This window comes from Rhea pennata, chromosome 1 (assembly GCF_028389875.1).
Source record: "Rhea pennata isolate bPtePen1 chromosome 1, bPtePen1.pri, whole genome shotgun sequence".
In the NCBI taxonomy this organism is placed as follows: Eukaryota; Metazoa; Chordata; class Aves; order Rheiformes; family Rheidae; genus Rhea; species Rhea pennata.
Window position 1 is genome coordinate 150,362,869 of NC_084663.1, and position 21,364 is coordinate 150,384,232.

Here is a 21,364-nt window from a genome sequence, read left to right on the forward strand (position 1 = left end):
TTTTGCAGGTTGAAAGCACGCAGACCTTTTGGTAAAAACTATTAATAGTAGATATAAACACGTAATTGTCTTTTACTGTTCTGTAATTGCACCTTCTCATCATTTAGATAATAATTATAATATAAATTAATATTAATAAATAAATACAAATAAATAAATCAATAAATCCATATTAAATATTCACCATTCAAAGATATGTTGCACAATTAAGCTTTTAAAATGCTAAGCTTAAAAGTTATGATAACCTTAGCATATAGTGGTATTTTTCTAACATGCAGTCCTAACAGCCTGTGATATGTGATGTAGGGACTTCATGCTTGAAGTAGTACTGTTGACTATAATAATCTTCCTGGATTTATCTCCTAGACTTTAGTTTTATGGTTCTTTAGACCCTTGCAAAACTTTAATATTCACAGTATAATATATCAAGCAGTTCCATGCATTAACTCTGTACTATGGAAAAAAAGCACTTTCCTCTGTTTGTTGTTTTGAATCTGCCATCTGATAATTTCATTTGGTAACCCAGAATTATGAGAAATTTTAAATAATTATCCCCCATCCATCTTTTTCATGCTTTCTATTCTTTTCTCTGTTTTGCTTTTCTAATAATCCCTAGTGTTTGCTTTTCTCACTGCTACTGAGCACTGGTGCTTAGGAGAAGTGGTTTTCGTAGCATTATCAGTCATAACTCTCTTTCCAGAGTGATAAGTCAGTCAGAAACAATCATTGTGTGTTTAAAGCTAGGACTGTTTTTCTCTACATATGGCAGTTTACATCAATACTGAATTTCATCCGCTCAGTGACTCAGTTTCGTGATGTTGTTCTGCAACACTTTGCAGTCAGCTTTTGTTGATTTAGAGTTATTCAGGGTACTATAATCAGCAGACTTCACACTTCACCATCTTTTCCAGATCATTTATTAGTATGTTGAATAACGCAGGGCCTAGCACAGATCCACAAGGGACTTAGCTGGCCAACGCTGTCCACTGAAAAAACTAATTATTTTCTCTTGGTCTTTATTTCCTGCCTCTAACCAGTTATTTATCCACATAAGGACCTTCTCTCCTATTCCAAGGTAGCTTACTTTCCTCCAAAGCCCTTGGGGTGAGATCTAGTCAAAGCTTTTTGGAATTCCAGGTAGGCTTTATTCCATGTGTCACTCCTGTCTGCATATTCAGCGGCATTGTCCAGGACCTCTGAGAGTTTAGTAAGACACAGCTTACCCCCACAGAAGCCATGGGGGCTTTTCCCCAATATGTCATACCTCCTTGTTTGTCCACTGTTATATTCTATATTCTTATTTCTACCATTTGATCCAGTATTGGGGATTGGACTCGTTGGATGCATGAAATTGGCCAAAAAGGAATTCCATCTCATCAGTTACAAACCATTTCTTAATGGAAGTAGCAAAGATTTCTTCTTTTATGGCCCTTCTGAGGGTTAAAGAATGGTGAACCACTCTGCACATCCTTTAGCTAGCATACTAATTTCAGACAGAGGTGGGAGCAGCCTTCTCACCTGCCCTTTCTTGCTACCTCTGCAGAATGTAAAACCGTACTAGGAACTATTGGCTCAAGGGCAGAAAGAAAGGCTGCTCCCCATATTTTGACACTACATTCACATTAGCATGTATGCAACTAGATATTACAGTATTATAAGAAAAAATGCAACTATCAAAGCTTATGACAGAAACTTGACTTGGGAGAGTATATATCTGTAGAATGTTCCATTTATAGGGATGATAACCAATGAAAAATTAGGTTTTTAGAATTCTTCTAAAATTTGTAGAAAAATACCTTTGAATCTGGTTGCCCACAGAGGTTGTGGAGCCTCCTTCTTTGAAGATACTCGAAACCTGTCTCCATGCAACCCTGTCTAACATGCTCTAGGTGACCCTGCTTGAGCAGGGGGGTTGGATTAGGTGATCTCCAGAGGTCCCTTCCAACCTCAGCTATTCTGTGATTCTGTGATTCTGTAATAAAAATGAGCTGATGCATTCAGTGAAAAGGGAAGCTTGTACAAAGGAAGTTAGCTAGCTGTGATCTGGTAGAAACTTAGCTCCCTAGCTGAGAGATGATAATACGTTGTAAATTCACCTCTTAGCCTGCTGTATGCTATTTTCCCCATGTAGGCAAACCCTAAAGCTACCTGCTACATGTTAAATCCACAGGGACACTCAGCACACAGGAAGTCCTGGGGCCGTCCCACATCTGGAAAGCAGGGGAGCAGTGCTGGCAGGAGCCTCTGCGAGACACCTTGGGCATGGACCTGCCTTGGACCAAGCTGGTCCATCCTAAAGTCATTCTCCAGCCAAGCCAGCACTACACACCCTCCTGCTTTCCACATGCACACAACCCCCCAAGTCTTCTCCTGTGATGATGTTGTACAGGAGCTCCATCTAGTGCTGACATTATGTCTTAGTTTAAGTCTCAAAGGCAGCTGGATGAATGCAACGATAAGGAGGTGATGGATGCAGGATGTTTAATTTGCACGTGGTAGCCCTGCTTTCCAGACCGGATCCTGCACAACATATGGAAAGTGAGATTGAAACTTAATGTTGCTTTCTTGCAATGCACTGATGTCATTCAGATGCAAAAGGACATTCTTTTCTATATTTACACCATTAGGAACAGTTATTCATTTGTTGAATGATGGATAATGCAGATGGTTAATAACATAGCACAAAAGCATTGTAATACCCAGTGATGGATGTTAAATCATAAGATACAGCTAATGGCTAAGCTCATCCTTAATGCACAAGTACACTTTAAAAAATCAGCAGGGGGGATGGGAGAAGAAGGGGAAAAATGATTCTTTACTATTTACTATTTCCATAAAAGTAATACATACTGTCTGTATTGAAGACATCCCCTGAAAAACACTATAGAAGGATATGTCATGAAAAGGAGGATGTAGAGAGATGATTGTTGAGAAAAGAGCAGGATAGATTTACTGACTAGGACCAATAATGTTTGCTGTCAGATTTGCCCCAGCAGGCTTAGTTGCAACAGTGATTTCTTAGCAATTTCTTTCAGAGAAGTCAGAGTTAAACTGATTCTCTCATTAAAATCAAGTGCAAAGAGTTTTCTTTAGAGAGAAAAAATGATTTCCTACTCTTATGGTCTCACAATTGCAAGATATACAGGAAAAAGAGCAACAAATAATTACAGGCATTAGATAAACATCTATTGGTTTATTTACTTATATTTGAAAAGAATTATTGATATTTAAAGTAGCCTATATTTTGAAAGCCTGGACTGCAGGCATTTAAATGCTGGCTAACTACTGATATGTAACTAATGACTGTTGGAAATACTCTTTCCATTTCAAATCAATAGAAGGGCTTTCAATGCCTTGAAAATAAAAAAAAAAGAGCAGTGAACTGATCACTAACACATAGGTGAGTATTTAACTAGAATGAGAGTTACAAAAGATAAGAATATTTGATTATTTTGACCAGTTGTGCTGTCTTTATTATTAAAATATTTACAGTGCTCTGTCACTCTCACAGTGAAGAAATTCCTCCTCACCTTCAAGCAGAACTTCCTGTGTTTCACTTTGTGTTCGTAGCCTTTTGTCCTGTTGCATGGGATAACTGAAAAGAGTTCAGCCCCATCCCCTTGACAACCTCCCTTCAGGTACTTATACACATTGATAAGATCCCCCCTCAGTCTTCTCTTCCCCAGGCTGAAGAGGCCCAGCTCTCACAGCCGTTCCTCATAGGGCAGGTACTCCCCTCTGATCATCTTTGTAGCCCTACGCTGGACTCTCTGCAGTAGCTCCATGTCTCTCTTGTCCTGGGGAGCCCAGAACTGGACACAGGACATGAGATGAGGCCTCCCCAGGGCTGAGGAGAGGGGCAGGATCACCTCCCTCCACCTGCTGGCAACACTCTGCCTAATGCACCCCAGGAGACCATTGGCCTTCTTGGCCACCAGGGCACATTGCTGGCTCATGGTCAGCTTGTCATCCACCAGCACTCCCAGGTCCTTCTGTGTAGAGCTGCTCTCCAGAAGGTCACCCCCAGCTTGTACTGGTGCCTAGGGTTATTTTTCCCTAGGTGCAGGACTCTGCACTTGCCCTTGTTGAACCTCATGAGGTTCCTCCCTGCCCAGCTCTCCAGCCTGTCCAGGTCTCTCTGAATGGCAGCACAGCCCTCTGGTGTACCATCCACAAATGAACATCCTCATTAATACTTGTGACAACTCCAGTCTCCTAGCAGAAGAATACATGTAACCTGCAAAACTTAACTTGGAAACTGGATATGAGATAGATATGGATGAGATCGATATGGATATGAGCTAGAAAACAAAATAGAACACTGAACAAATTTTGTTCTTTCTTTCCCTATTATGCTGTGCCTCAGTACACCAAATGCATTCATTTGTTGTGGAGAGCTCAGCTACCAGGTAGGCAAATGCTCCCCCTATGCTACTCAGTGAGTCAACTTTTAAAAACTACTACTTTTATACTGTAATATTCTTTATCACCTGTGAGAAAGTCTCTAATGGCAGCAACTGCTGTGGTAGAATTGACTGTATTTGTGTAGAAGAAAAGTTTTGATCTTTAGGATAAGCACAGTCCAGTAGTTGTGTTTATTAGCATTAACATAATTGATACCTGAAAGCAGGGAACAAAGCTGATGATAGAACAGACTACTCCCTTTGTGCATTTGTAAAGTCCTCTATTCTGTAGTAGGTGTTAGGTTAGGTATTTCAGCCAAGAGCTGATCAAATTTCACTTGAAGATTAAGCTACCATTAGAAAGAGATCTTACTGTTCTATCTTATAAATACAGGAGACCTACAAACCGTATTTCATGACTATTCCCTGAGGGGTGATATTAGGATATGAGAGGCTTCTAAGGAGATACAGAAGTACAAATATTTTGGAAAGGTCATATCTTTAAAATTGCTTAATTTTTTTCATTGTCGTATTTAGAGTGTTTTATTTCTATAGAAAGCTAATAGAAATGCTCTTATTTAAATTCAGGAAAGATATTTCCTTTGAAAGCATCACTGAGTCACTCATCAAACTAGTTTTATGTAACTGAAAAATATATTTATATAATGCCATTTTATAGCACAACTTGGAATTGAACTGAAAACCTTAAAATCGAGGTAGTAGGAGCCCTTTGTTGTTCTATTGTTGCCATTGTTATGGTATCACTGTTACTACTGTTGTTCTGCACTTACTTCTAAGTGCTTGGGCAAACCCAATGAAAGACTTCAGCCAGCGGAAATCACGTAAGAATACCTCCACTCCCTTCAGTGTTCCCAGCTTGAGGTGTATTTTGTCACGAGGACCTTTTCCTCCATTTATTTACTTATTTCTTCATCTCATAGTGCCACAGAGCATCTTACCATATTCTCCAGCTGATGGAGCAGCACATTTAGTAGTTGAAATCATAGGCACTAAGGGAATATAGATATGTTAGAATAGATAACAAACAGTATGTAGTTTTATCAGCACTGCTATTATTGGAAAATTACCAACATGGCATTTCTAAGCAGAGACCAGACATGCTAATGTCCTTACAATACTGTGCTCTTTCTTTCTTGCTGTTTCTCTGAATTCATTATTTTCTACCACATGGGTTTGGAAAGGAGGGGTGGCAGAAGTGGCTTTCCACAAGTTCTGGCCTGCCAGCTGCAGGTCCAAGCTGTTGGTTCCTCTTCCATTTACTGTGCATGGGTTCTCCTTACCAAAGTATTGTGGAAAAGGTGCTTTGTAATAACATATATTATGCACACGCATATATGTATGGACCCTCATAAATATATGAAGACTTCTCTTCTCTTTCAGAAACACTTTTGAATGAAAATAGTCAGAGTTGCTGTTGTTTTCTGCAGCACTGGTTGCTCTCAGGGCATGTGACAACAGACCCTGAGCACGCAAGCCCAGAAGACATGTGTGGGCAGGCCAGCTCCATAACCCTCACATGATTTGGGTGGGAAATAATGCAGTCAGTGCAGAGTGTCTCTAGGCTTGCACAGTGCTTAATGTGGGAAGTGTTAACTTCTGTAGCTGACAGGTCCTGCTGCAGTTAGGAGAGGATTTGTAGATAGGAAGTGCCAGAGTTCCTCACACTATCCACTTTTTTTCCTCCCTGCTTTTGTAACTGGCCCTTGGTGGCTGATTCTGGAAAATAGTCTTAAAGGCATCTGTGGGTGCAAAGCTGGCTCCATCATGCCTTGGGTCTCAGCAGCAGCTTGGCAAAGGCTGAAGAGCTGCGGCAGATGGCTGCTCTCTTGCCCTGTGCCTACCCTGTGGCTGAGTCCCATCCTTGGCTCAGTCTCAAGCAACCAAATTTGGTCTGGCTGTGGGCTACGTTGGTGTTTGGAAGTGTAGAGACTTGTAAAAGAATTATCAACATTGCTATGAATCAGGTACAACTGGAAACATGTAAACACCAGAAGAAACAGCAGAACAAGAGTTCAAAGGATGGCCTATATAGATAAAGAGTTCTCGGTTATAAAGTCAAGGTAAGTGTTGATTCTGGGAAGCTCAGAGGACAGTGTGCTGCTAAGACCACAGCACAGATGACTCAAAAGCAGAGGTCCCTGCACCCTAACAGGAGGAGGATGGCAACAAGGGAAGGGTACCACGTGTTGCATTTGCCATTTCTTTCCTTGTTAGCTCACTGTGAGAAGAGATAGTACACATAAAGGTGAGCGTATTCCAGGCGTACCTTCCAAACAAGGGAAAAGAAACGGTGAGCAGCAGCCTTGCCTGAGATGTATAGAGGTTGATGTGGGCAAGAGTCTCAAACAAAAGACCACTTCATAACAACTGTGGCATGAAAGAGTATAAAAGCTCTTTCCAAAAACCAATTTCTTGCCAAAAAGAAGAACCCAAGGGGTATGATGAGGACTTGATAGCCAGTGTCCCTTGTTCTTCCTTTTGCAAGAAAAGCAATCTTGGCCAGGCCTCTTGAACATAAATACCTTTGTGCTTGTGAGTTTATGGGTGTGAGAGTGCAAATGAATGTAAGTCATGAGAGATGAGTGTGAGTGGGTAATGAGTGTGGAGTTTTTTTGTGCAAAAAAATATTATACACTCTCTCTCTTTTTTAAAGAGCTTGCACTGACTTTTGATCCATTAATTACCTGTGAAAGAAGGGTGCATTTCTCCGAGCCCACTCTGCCAGAGCTTATCATGGCTTATTTCCACTGCTATTGGTCATTCAAAACAAGAATACAATTTAGGATATATTTTGTCATGCAGGCTTCATTGTCCAGGTGTGGGATAATGACCAAGAAACATCAGGAGAGCAATAAGTTAGCAGTCAAAACACTTACCCAGTACAGGCTGAATCTCTAGAATTTTCAGTTTTTCATAACCCTCAGGCTATTGGCAACCTGCATCCTGTTTCCAGTTACTGCATCACAGTGAGCAGTGTAAAATAGCAAAAAGTAATATGAAAAGGTAATGCTCTTAATTGGGGCTCAGAGCAACAAAGCTCAGTGATTTGTTGTGTCCTTCATCTAGTGCAATGCTCCCTGTGCTGTGCTTTCATGAAGAAATGTACAGGCTTTTTAATAAAAGTGAGTAGTAGATAATGTCTCAGATGGTAATCCTGTAAATGGATGTCTGTTCTTGTTTATGACTTGAAATTGAATTTCTTGCAATCTACTCGCTGCAATTCATTGCTGCATAGAAGAGTCTCATGCCTCAGATGCAGCTTGTCTCGAAGTCACTTATTTCCATGGCTAATTTTTAAAGAACTATTTGTTCCTCTAATGCAATTGGCAAAGAGTTTTTATATCATCTTTCAGTGCTGTTTAGAGAGAAAGCCAGCTTTGTTCTGCTTATGCTTGAAATATTGGGGGAGAAAATTAAGTTTCTCTGTGCTTCTGACTTCTGTAGAGTTATGTGGCTCAGTATCAGCTCAAGCCATTGAATATTTCTTGGAGACAGATTAAACTTAGATGTAGATTCCTGAACTAAATTTTGTTGTAATTTTAGAAAACATTACTCAATTGAAATTCATATGTACAGTCTAGCCAATTGCAAATGTTACTGTAAAATAAGAAGTAATAGGCTAAAGCACTGTAATTAGTTTTAAAATTATAGTTTTCTTTTTTTCATAGCTGTCATGAATTTTATTAGTTTGTTTTCTGGCTATTAAAACTATGGAGTCTTTTTTTATCAACCACAATTCTGAAGCATGTAATTGCTTCCCTCCTCCCCCCTAAAAAAATGAGATTCTCACCCCTAACTCACATGACTGCAACAGACATGATGCAGAACAGAACACCAGATGATTGGGATTACCACAAAGGCCACTACAGTTAAATGCATATGACATTAAGAAAACTCTGATATGCAAAGATAGGAGGCACAAAGAAAAATAAGAAGCTTTATACTACTTTATCTAAATAGAATTTGAAGATCATTTCAAAGTCCACAGAGTATTCACTGACTTCCTGAGAGACTACTGAAATGTGTTCATTTACTATCAGAAAGTTTTCAGGACAAAGAGGCAGGGGAAAAAAAAGGCATGGAAGCCTGTCCTCAAAGTAAGCCCGGGAACCCTTTCGGGAGCGCTACTGAAGCATGAGAGTTGGTTTAAGCACGTGGTGCTTTTCATGCACTTTCACCAGCCATGGCCTCCTATCCAGTCTTCCCTTACCTAGGCAGGGAATAAGCTTAGAGGAAAGTCTTGTGCTGCAGGAATGCAGCCCCTGCGCAGAAATTGGCAGTATGGTCAGGGGAAGTGCTGCAGTAAACTCTGCCCTTAACTCCTGGTATTCCCGAGTGAGCTACTGTTTCCTCCTGACAGCTCATTCAATACCTGCTATGTATCTGGTTTATACACTTTTTTTTTTTTTTTTTCCACTTAGTGTCAAACTGGACAATGTATATCAAAACTCATTTTTGCCTTAGTTATGAGATGTTGGTTCAGTCCAACAAACTAGACCTGTGAATCTGCTCTAGTTGATCTATTGGAATGATAAAGGAATCAGACTGGAAAATTTTCTGAAATTGAAAGACTGAGGATATTCTTAGCAAATAGAAACTGCAGAGTGCTCATAACTATCAGTGCTCATAGTCTGCCACAGTAGTGGAACAGGGTTATTTCTTGACATGTATCTCATGTTAGTTTTGTCCAGTCTTGGCTTCTATGTTGAGAAGAAAGGCCCTTCATTAGCAAGGTTGGCTGGAGCCGCAGTGCTGGGGCGGAGAGGGTCAGGGCACATCTCGTAACTGTGTGAGCACTGCACAAGGTCACTCCAAGCAGACAGAGAGATGGATGCCATAGCCTCTTTTCTCTGTTTCTCTTCCAACTGGCTAAATAAGTGCTTTTATTACTCCCAACCATTTCATTTGAATGAATTTCACTGCTGGAAAAAGCTACCTGTTTTATTTTTATCTTATTTTTGGTTTTTAATTTCACTCTATTCTGCCTCTAAAGCACCAGTTTCATTATTTTGAAGCATGTGTAATCTTCCTAAATAGCTATCATATCCTAGTTTAATATATTCTGCATGAAATTCATTGTATTCTTTTAATTTTTAATTTCTTTTATGATCTGCCTCTTTAGTGTTTTCCTCTTTTCCGCTTGTTTTGAAAAGCACAGAAGTCAATCTAGCCTGATATTAATTTCAGTGCTATTAAAAAGTTCAAGTATAAAATAAGTCTCAAGTCTTACTGTGACAAAAAGATAAAAGATAAATATTGATTTTTTGGGGGTGGGGGAGGAAGGGAGGGAAAAAATCTGTGACTTGGGATTCCATATATCACAGTTCTTGTCTTCCAGAGAATAGTGTAATTTGTATCATGTCAGCGGAACTCAATAATGAAAGGTGAGTAAAGATGAAATGGCTCTTGCCAAGTTGAGTAATTAAGAGTCTGCAATCTTTCTCTGTGTAGAGAAGAAAAATTATTTGCTATAATTTAAAGGAAAACACATGAAGGTTTTCTGTGTGTTTGTCTGATTGCTAATCCTTGATTAATTCTTGACTGACAATGCCATGGTCCTAATTTAATAACCGAGTATTAATTCTATGTCAGTTAAAGACAGAAGTTTTCTTTGGATCAAAGCAAGCAATCCTATATTTATGGCCTGTAATTACCTCCAGATCCATGAATGCCATAAAGGCATTTGTCATAAATAGCAGCGTGAAAGAAAAGCTGAACCTTCTTTTTCCCATTAGCTAGTAGATAAAAATGTGAGGAAATGTAAAAGAATACTGTAAATCATGGCAATATATATCACGAGAAGAATTCGGGTGATAGTGCAGCCACAGGGACAAGTAGCAGAGGGGGCAGCCCGACTTCACCTGGTCAGCATCCATCCGAGGAGCAGGATCCTGAGATAGGGAAGTCTGAGCACCCTATGTGGATTTTCTAGGCAACACTGTACAATACCATTGGCAAAAATACATATTTTCTGCTTATTAAAAATAGGTTACTTGTGCCCTCAGTTGCCATCAGAGATAAAGCAAGAATAATATAATCCAGCTGTGGAGCACTCAGCTGGTTTTCAAGATTATTTCATATTAGTCCATGATGGTCTAATCTGAAATACATAAACAGATCTAGATCACCTTACTGGGGCCTATGTTCCAAATATAAGATCTGGATTTTGCCATATGAGCTAAATGTTTCTAACAGAGTAGATTGTTTAGGCAGATTCTTTGTTTCTGAGTCTGTAATTTAGAACACAGTGTTTTTTTCATCTCAAGATATGAGTTAAATGCAGGAATTACGGCCAAAGGCTTTCAAGAGCTGTGCAGTCATATGTTATGTGGGAAATCAGATTAGATAAGAAACGATCAGAAATTCTCCGCTGACTCTAAAGTAGATAGTCTAGCCTTAAATAGGTTTAAGGCTGGACTCTTAAACTGTAACTTGGTGGAACTGCATCATTTTGCAGCTCTAAGTGTACCTACTTTGTAGGTCTGACTTTCCAGTTGTATACAGAAAAGAATGTAGGGGCTTTTACAATAGAAGGTATTTTTTCCATCATCAAAAGTTGTGTTTTTCTCACTCCCTTGTGCCTATTCCTCTTCTCGTCTCCTGAAACGTAAGGGATTCTGTTTCAGCAAGCGGTGCTTGCGCTCCTACTGGGTCTTACACCAACACCACCTCTGTACAAAGTGGCTGCAAATTGTTGTCAAAATGGCAGGAGCAGCTGTGCCTGCATTCAGCTCACCAGGGAGTAAGTGCCTAAATTTCAGGGAAGGAGAATCAAAATCTCACTGCCATCCCACATGTGGGAGGGAACTCCAGGAGAAACTGATAGCCCAAGGGGCGAAAAGGTGGATTGCACCTGGGGGTTCCCCTGAAGATCAGCTATTTTGTTTGAAGATTTGCAGGAAGTAGGTACCACTCACTCAGAAACAGGGAATTTGGCAGGGTGGGTCTCCTGCTATTGCATACTAGGCTGTTAGTAATAGCAAGGATCAAGAAGAAATTTTCCTGGAAAGAGCAATGAGGTGTAGATCTATTCAGGTTTTTCATCTTGCAGGACGAGAAGCAAGGGCCCGGACCCCACTGGAAAAGATGGCCTTAAATTTCTTGTAACAAGCACCTTCTGCAGTAAGTCCCAGGAAGTGGTATCCAGCATTGTGTGGCCAAGGACTAGCTGTAAGGAGAGGAAAAACCTGAAAAATGGCTGCAAAACAGTCATGACTAAGAACCAGTGATGCAGATCCATAAAGATTTGTAAAGGGAGTGGAGTCCTTGAACCTTGGAAAAGAAAGTTGAACTATCCTATAGCCCAGACTTTTAAAGCTTCTACTGGAGGATACAGATGGTTCCCAGTGCTTAGGCCTCAATACTAAATCAGTACTTGCCAGATTATATGATGTATATGTAAATAAAATTGTAACTTGACATATCACACTCATGCTAAGAATTGCCTATTATTATCCTATAAATGTGATCAGAACTGAAGATTTATCTGGCTGATGGAGCAGCAGTGCAAAGATTTCCTTTGTTTTGGGGCTTGTAATCTTGAAAATATGGATTTTTGCAAGTCTGAAAGTCAATGCAGTATTGTAAAAGGCTCGTAGAACTCCAAGACTGAATACCTCTCAGTGAGGAAATCTTTCAACAATTTATTAGCTCCTGTGGAAAATGGATTTCCCTTGTGTAACACTAAAACAGCTAACTTTGAAAACCTGCCTAGAAGAGAGAAGGCTCTCAAGTGCAAAAGTCTTCCAGTAAGCTAAATATGAGCTGAAGAAAAATTGATGTGCTGGGCAGAGCAACAGGGTCCAGTGTGGATTTAAATATAGAGAATAAAAGAACTACTTTTCATTGTTGCTTCATATAACGTAATAAAAAGAAAATAGTCTAGTTTCTCAGGGTCTGAAAACAATGCCAGGTAAAATAATGAAAGTAAACGTTTACATTGCTTGGTTGGTTGCAGGCATTGTGTCCCTGATCTCCTTGGCTGTCCTGTCCTATGAGCGATACAGCACTCTCACCCTGTGCAACAAACGCCGCGCTGACTATCGGAAAGCCTTGCTGGCGGTTGGCGGTTCATGGATTTACTCCTTGATCTGGACTGTGCCACCTCTTATCGGATGGAGCAGTTACGGGATAGAAGGTGCAGGTACCAGCTGTTCAGTACGCTGGTCCTCTGAGTCGGCCAAGTCCACATCCTACATCATCTGTCTCTTCATATTCTGCTTGGTCGTTCCTGTAATGGTGATGATATATTGCTATGGCCGTCTCCTTTACGCTGTTAAACAGGTAAGTCACTGCGTGTTGTCAATAGTGCAGGCTGATCTCAGACAAATGCTGCGTGCCTCCATTACATAGTTACGGACCCGCTGATGGTAGTGAGCAAAACAACGTGCCAAACCAAATGAAAGACCGCAGAAAGCCTGAAGGAGGAGCAGGAAAAACTGAGGGTGGTGTCTTCAGTAAGCTTTCACATGTTCCTCAGAATCCAGTGAGAACAAAAAGTTATCATGCAAATACACAATGGGCAGAGAGGAGCCTCGTGAGGTTCAACAAGGGCAAGTGCAGAGTCCTGCACCTAGGGAAAAATAACCCTAGGCACCCGGACAAGCTGGGGGCTGACCTTCTGGAGAGCAGCTCTGCAGAGAAGGACCTGGGAGTGCTGGTGGATGACAAGGTGACCATGAGCCAGCAATGTGGCGGAATTGCATTAACATAGAATTTAGTCTCCACAGATTAAGAAGTAGAAATTGTTAAAATGCTGTGACGTAGAAATAGAAAGAAATGAGAGGATGGATGTCTTGTTTATGCATAGGTAAACATGTTGGTTGATGTTGGTTTTACTGCTAATTTAACCTTCACCCAGATATATTGGTTTGCTTAGAATACAGTAGAATCATAGAATTATAGAATCAAGAAGGTTGGAAGGGACCCTCTGGAGATCATCCAGTCCAACCTCCCTGCTCACCAGGGTCACCTAGAGCATGGTAGACAGGGTTGCATCCAGGTGGGCCTTGAAGATCTCCACAGAAGGAGACTCCACAACCTCTCTGGGCAACCTGTGCCAGTGCTCCATCACTCTCACAGGGAAGAAATTCCCCCTCACGGTCAGGCGGAACTTCCTCTGCTTCAATTTCTGCCCATTGCCTCTTGTCCTGTCACACGGGACAACTGAGAAGAGTTTGTCCCCGTCCCCTTGACACCATCCTTCAGGTACTTGTATAAATTGATTGATAAGCTTCCCCGTCAGTCTTCTCTTCCCCAGGCTGAAGAGGCCCAGCTCTCGCAGCCGTTCCTCACAGGGCAGATGCTCCAGCCCTCTGATCATCTTCGTAGCCCTACGCTGGACTCTCTCCAGTAGCTCCATGTCTCTCTTGTAGTGGGGAGCCCAGAATTGCATGCAGTAAATTGTTTAAAATAATACTAAGACATGCCTCCAACTGGTTTAAGGTATACTGCAGATATTTCAAAATGAATGTTCAAAAAGACCCTGCCAGGAGATAGAGAATTGTGGAGTTTTAGTACTCTTGAGACAGCAATGAAATGACTTAATGATGAATAATGATGAATAGGTGTTCTCTAGAAAATAATTCTTTAAAATGTTCAGATGGATTAACTAAGGTGTTAAATGAGGGGAAAAAAATGCAAGGGGAGGGCAGTAAATCCCAGAGTAGAAGCTCTAATTCAGAATTAAAGTGGAATAGTTCACTTGTGATTAGTTATAAAGAATTAAGGTCAAGCCTTTTCTGTAATTTGTCAAAACTTTCTGGACACTCGAAGCCCAAGTGGGAAATTTTTCCTGGCAGAATGCTGGGCAGGCAGTAAAATGCCTTAGATAAATCATACATTAATATACATCTTAATACTGTGAAATAGTAATATGGAAAAAATTTCCCTTGATTGTAAACCAAGTGAAGTTGCAGACTATCTCTGGTCCCTGAGTAGTAGTATCCTCTACCATTACATTAAAGAAAGAGGTAGGATCCTGGAACATACGTGACTACTTATATATGCATGAACTACAATTTTCTTATCCTTTTTTTCATCTTTCCCTTAGTCCTCACTGCCCACAGTCATGATGAAGACATACAAATGCTTACGTGAATAAAATGTCTGTAGCATATTCTTTATTTTGTAGTTATAAATGCAGACTTCTTTGAAATTTAATTTTATTAAAAGTAATAATCTCTCAGATCTGCCTGATGAGTCTCAAGAAAGTGTGGTAAAAATACTAAGGGAACGAAGTATCAGCAAAAAGATATATGCAATCCATAGCCATTTTTTATTTAGACGTGAGGATGTCTCTTATTTGTGGTGACCAGGCTTGTTGATTAATTGGCTATATAAAGAAAAAAAAGGAGAAGGAATAGTATTCTTCACAACTCTCTCTCTTCCTTCTTCCAAGTGCTTTTCAGAATGATTAGGAGGTCTCTGGGACACTGAGGTTAGAGATACCTGAGAAATACTGTAAATGGTGGGAGTGGAAAAGAATCAAACTTGGATCTTGCATAATCTGTTGGAAGGTCTTAGGGAAGTAAGGTTTAGTTCAAAGGAACTCCAGTGAGGATCATACTGAATCTCTTCACTAAAGGTATACAACCACAGGGCATACCAGCAGCCTGAGTATTGATCTTGTGTAAGTCTTGAATAGCTAAATCTTCAATTTTTGCACAAAAATTTTAACATTTTCTTGGTGTTTCCAGATTTCCATGATAAGTTATACTTCATCAATAAGAATCGTAATAAGAAAACTCAGTATCATATCACAATCCTGAATTCTTGCATTTCCTAAATTTGCTGTGATATATATCTAAATTTCCAAAGATTATATTGTGATGCAATTACTCGAAACAATTTTTTTCTTCAGTTTGAGGTCCTCTAACTACTCTGTAATAAACAGAGGGGATTGTGAAATGCTAAAGTAGATTGTATTTCAAAATGGAAGAAAAGCTGAACAATGGGCAAATAAAAATATAATAATTGTTACAAATCTACAAAGATTAGGTCGAGTAATACAAAAAAGTTAGAGAGGTTATCACATATGTTGTAATGCTGTTACTACTGAGCGAAAAACCATTAGCTTGCAAAAGTCCATGTTCTTGTCTCATAGATTAAAAAAAGTCTTTCTGTAACCCTCTCTGTAGTACGTTAGAAGAAACAGGAGAATGTTGCAAACCCAATAAGCATATTATCTCAATTTAAAATACTGTGTAAATTTTCTAAAGTATATGTTTCGTATGTTTGCAAGATATATAGGAGATTGTATGTTACAGTATTGTAGCACTAATGGCTTGTGCCTTGAGATGAAGAGTGTGGGAGTTATGCCATTACTAGTACTGCAATGTAAATTAATTGAGGTAGAAGAAATGTCTTAATAGGTTTGGGATAGTTAATGCAAGAACTGGCATGGTGCCTGAATTTTCTCTTTGCAGGGACTGTAATTATAGGTCTACTTTTCTTTTTTTCTTTTCTAAATTTAGTCAGGTGCTATAGCATTCTGTCACTCTGGGCTTTAGTAGCTCCAATGAAATCATCTACAATCCACATAGTGGTAAAAGGCAAAGGATTTCGGTAATAGGATTTCTCTATAAAAGATATTTTTTTGAGGGAATTACGAATCAATAGCACCCCATATGAATAATGTTAACAGTGAGTGCAAATGCTGTTATACAGTATTATAACTGCGGTGTAATATCAGAGTTCTTGACACTTATCAGAGTTGAAGACCCTTAGGAATTGCTAAAATATTTTCTTTTAACATATGCGTGTGGCTTTGTTTGTTTGTTTGTTTGTTTTCTCTCTCCCAAGAGAGGCTTTGTCTGGACGGCTGAATCTGGTTCTGCAGATGGTCTTTGCTGCTGTCTTTGTGCAGTATGCTTGGAGAAGTCAAGCTCAGTCCAGCCTGAGAGGTGGGGTGGGATGCACAGGTCATGGCCCTGGGAAATGCTGGAGTAGATGGGGCTTGGACAGTAAAAACACCATGGGGATACTAAGCAAAGTAATGCTCAAAATGGAGAGTCAGTGGAAAAAAAACCTATGGTTTCAGAAGCTTTTAGGGATCTTGGCAGTATGTCAGATTTTAAGACATACAGAAATGTGAGTATTTTTATTAGATTTTTTCTTTCTAAGGCCACATTTTTACTCATGCTAATCTTGTGTCCAGATTTTGAGGCCTGTTGCTCCATTGCTGCAGATGTGGAACTTCAGTTTCTTCTTTAAGTTCTCTTTTAGATGTTACAGACCTAATACCTGTAAGAAGAAAGAGGCAAGATTTTCTACCCCACAAACTCTTACTCTATTCATGTGCATTCTAGAGAAGAAGAAGAAATTAAGAATAACTTATTTCTTATATTACAATCAGATTTTTTTTTAGTTTTTGGCTTATGATATTACTCTGTGACTTCATCAGTGTGTTCACCCTGGAAAAATGTTCTTTATAAAATCAGTGTCAGTTGTTTACACTTTGAAAAGTGGGCTCCCATATGTGCAATTACAGAGATTAGCATTGTGATCACAATAGCATAAAGGCACAATATGATTAAAATCTTCCATTGAGGGACCCAGAGAACTTATAGAATCACAGAATCATAGAACCAGTAAGGTTGGAAGGGACCTCTGGAGACCATCCAGTCCAACCTCCCCACTCAGCAGGGTCACCTAGAGAACGTTAGACAGGATCACATCCAGGCGGATGGGAAAAATAGGGAAAAATAACCCTAGGCACCCGGACAAGCTGGGGGCTGACCTTCTGGAGAGCAGCTCTGCAGAGAAGGACCTGGGAGTGCTGGTGGATGACAAGGGGACCATGAGACAGCAATGTGGCGGAATTGCATTAACATAGAATTTAGTCTCCACAGATTAAGAAGTAGAAATTGTTAAAATGCTGTGACGTAGAAATAGAAAGAAATGAGAGGATGGATGTCTTGTTTATGCATAGGTAAACATGTTGGTTGATGTTGGTTTTACTGCTAATTTAACCTTCACCCAGATATATTGGTTTGCTTAGAATACAGTAGAATCATAGAATTATAGAATCAAGAAGGTTGGAAGGGACCTCTGGAGATCATCCAGTCCAACCTCCCTGCTCACCAGGGTCACCTAGAGCATGGTAGACAGGGTTGCATCCAGGTGGGCCTTGAAGATCTCCACAGAAGGAGACTCCACAACCTCTCTGGGCAACCTGTGCCAGTGCTCCGTCACTCTCACAGGGAAGAAATTCCCCCTCACGGTCAGGCGGAACTTCCTCTGCTTCAATTTCTGCCCATTGCCTCTTGTGCTGTCGCATGGGAGAACTGAAAAGAGTTTGACCCCATCCCCTTGACAACCTCCCTTCAGGTACTTATATACATTGATTGCTAAGATCCCCCCCCCTCAGTCTTCCCTTCCTCAGGCTGAAGAGGCCCAGCTCTCGCAGCCGTTCCTCAAAGGGCAGGTACTCCCCTCTGATCATCTTTGTAGCCCTACGCTGGACTCTCTGCAGTAGCTCCATGTCTCTCTTGTAGTGGGGAGCCCAGAACTGGACACAGGACATGAGATGAGGCCTCCCCAGGGCTGAGGAGAGGGGCAGGATCACCTCCCTTGACCTACTGGCAACAGTTTTCCTAATGCACCCCAGGAGACCATTGACCTTCCTGGCCACCAGGGCACATTGCTGGCTCATGGTCACCTTGTCATCCACCAGCATTCCCAGGTCCTTCTCTGCAGAGCTGCTCTCCACAAGGTCAGCCCCCAGCTTGTACTGGTGCCTAGGGTTATTTTTCCCTAGGTGCAGGACTCTGCACTTGCCCTTGTTGAACCTCATGGGGTTCCTGTCTGTCCAGCTCTTCAACTTGTCCAGGTCTGAACGGCAGCACAGCCCTCAGGTGTATCAACCATTCCTCTCAGCTTGGTATCATCACACGAACCTAATGAAAATTAGTAAAACATTTGAAAGAGATCTCTTCAGTCTTCATTATGTCCCATTTTGATGCAAAAATCCTGCCCAGGAACGGGAGTCCCGTAATGTTGTTCCAAGTATAGTTTTCAGGCTGGTTTTGTGGAAAGTCTCATTTTGGCTCTTCTTCTCTTTTTTCCACAAGAGGAAAAGTTGAAATGACACCATGTGAATCTTTGACCAAAAAAATCTGCAAAAAGGTAAATGAAAATTTTGAGTGAGAAGCTAGCCTTAACAATATGCCTTGTCCTCCACTCTGTGATGTGCATTCTAATACTTAATTCCTCAGAAACTGCTAATTTAACCAGTGACCAAAAGGAGGGTTCAGGGTCTCCCAGTACAGTAACTTTTTATGTTTCTTTTGAAAAGTGCCACTTGATTTCTAACTTCCAAGCATCTCAGGAGAACAAGGTGATCTTTTATTATCCTATCCCCTGACCTGTCACAATGTTGTCACCTTGTAATGGAACAGAGAGGATCATATTATGCTCTACAAAGCTGCCTTTTCTTACTCCTCTTGCAGACACTAAATTGCTAAATTTATTGGAAAAAAGTACTTATGTCTCTTACTTGATTAAGGAATAAAGACCCAGAATTAAACTGTGGCTCAATTCTAAACCTAAAAACTAATGTTGAATTCCATGGGGTGAGGTTTCAAGTTTGCTGTATTTTTTTAAAGCATCCGATATAAATAACAGTGGTGGTTTTGAAATCTCCTATGCCCACAAAGAAAATTAGAGAAAAAAAAGGGAAAGAAGAGATGTAGACTTTTATGACTTCTTATTCCTTAGTCCTATTTTATGTCTGTATTATTTGGAACAGTTAAAAATATCTGTAAAAGAAATTATTGCATCATTGTTCTTTCAAGTAGTCAGGAAAGGATTTTAAAGCGGAAAGATCGCTCCTGTGAATATTTCCAGTTCTCAAGCTCATTTTGAAATAATTGTTTTTTAGGAATACAACACATTAGCACAGAATGCTCAATGATTTAAACTGAAAAGAAATTATCTTCAGATAATACAAGGAGTAGAATGGAAAAGTAACAATTGTTCCATCATTCCTTCATATGCTTCGTATGTCCATTTATGGAGAAACTTGATTTTCTGAAACTCTGTCATAAACTGATGGCACTGAAGTGATGACTTACCTTTAGAAAGCTAATAAGGCAGTTATGCACCATTAATTCTCTCTTCTAAAAGCCCCAACTAAAAACATCTTTGTAATCATAGACCTTGTTTTAGAAGCACAGCTAGAAATCTTTCCAGATCTTTTAATGAAAGAGGAAGTGCTAAAAAATCTGATTCAGATAAAGATGATATAGACTTGGTCACTTGGTTCCTACAGATCATCATTTTCAAATGTGATTTGGGGTTTGACTTAATTTAAAATATATTTGACCCTAACTGCATCTATGCTCAGACATATTAATTAGACAGCTGTATCTACTTATTTTTAACTGTATTTTTACGACTGTTATTTCTTTCCTTTGGGTCCTCCTGTATACACTCTCTCCAAGCTTCTGATGGTATAAAGGATGAACGATAAATAACTTTGTCTTTCCTTTTAAAACATGTTGTAGAGATATCACAATTACATATAAATTAGCAAGCTAAAAGAGATTCAGTTTTCATATGAATGGATGGATTTTCTGTCACATCATCATGAGACTATGGGAACTTAATTGAAATATGCCTTGTGTGGAGCTGAGAGAGCTGGAATAAATCTCAGCATAATGAATGAAAGAGGTCTACTAGATTTTCAAATGAGATAAAGTAATGTAATCATCTAGTTTATAGCCAGCATCATCAAGAAAATCATCAAAAACAATTTCTGAACTTCCTGCACAGACTTCAGCTGACACAGAGCGGTCAATATTCAACATCTTCTTGCTTGGCAGTTGCTTGAGCTTTGCCAAGTTCTGCATTGGAAACTATTGCACAGCTTAAACACAAAGTTGGTAACAGGTCACTTTTTAATTCTGTGACAACAACAATTAAACTTGCTTTTTTTGATACAGTTTAAGATTTTTGGAACTGAGAATGAGCTCTAAATTACGAGTGCAATTGAAATATGATTCTTGCTGCATTTCTCAATCATTTCTCAAGTGGAAAAGCAAAGCACCTAACATGACTTCTCTATTTAATATTTTTCTTTCAAAGAAGAGTAGCGTTTCAATCCATTAAGCTACATGTAGTATGTATCAGAGTGGAGTTCTTTGAAGATCTAATTATTCACAAGTTGTCTTGGCTTCTGCCATGATGAAGCTTCTCAAAAGCCTGTAGGTGAGGTCATGTCTCAGACAGCTATTCTGAAAACTATTAAGAAAAAGTCATGGAAAGTCTTGGAATGAAAAAAAAAAAAAAAGAGAAAGGAAGGAAGAGAGAGAGAACAAAATATACCATTGCCATTTTTCCTAGAGAGAATTAATATTTAGAATCTGGTCACAATCTATAAGTGGTCTTAAAGAAGTATAAACTTCTTAGCTTATTAGCTTCTTTTCTTTTTAAAAATATTCTGATAGCTTCCACAACCATTTTTGTTTTTCACAGGCCCTGAGTCCTATTGCTTCCTTCACCTCTTTTATCCTGATGGCATTTTTTACACACACAAGTCTACTCCTTTCTTCTTTCAGTGAAGACATTTCCGTAACTGTTATCCTTTGGCAGTTTATAAATGTTCTGCGTAGACATAGGTTTTGCACTGCTTTGTAAAGCTGATACAATTATTCTCACTTTACAGAAGTAAAGCATCTAACATTGAGAATTTAACTGTGAGAGTTCAGGGCACTTCAGGCATCTATCCAGTCTAAGGTTTTTGTTTGCACGCCCTTTGTAGTCAATAGAGAAAGACGAGCACCTCCAAAGAGGTAATTTATTTAATCTCAAAATAGACAACTTTTATCAAACAAAACCTTGTAAGATGAGTCCCACTAGTACTAAACTGTATTACAGTTGTGATCCCCTCTGAGCTGGAAAAGCAGATACAGTATATCAATCATTTCCTAATAAAAAAG

At 39.7% G+C, this 21,364-nt stretch overlaps 1 protein-coding gene across 1 annotated transcript in view; it reads left to right on the top strand.

Annotated features, from left to right (window-relative positions):
• The window catches only part of LOC134154967 (pinopsin-like), an 85,573-nt gene that overhangs the window by 11,454 nt on the left and 52,755 nt on the right, over window positions 1-21,364 (top strand). Inside the window, exon 2 of the mRNA XM_062601644.1 lies at window positions 12,382-12,707. Coding sequence (XP_062457628.1) covers window positions 12,382-12,707 — 326 coding nt within the window. The remainder of the gene's footprint in view (window positions 1-12,381; window positions 12,708-21,364) is intronic.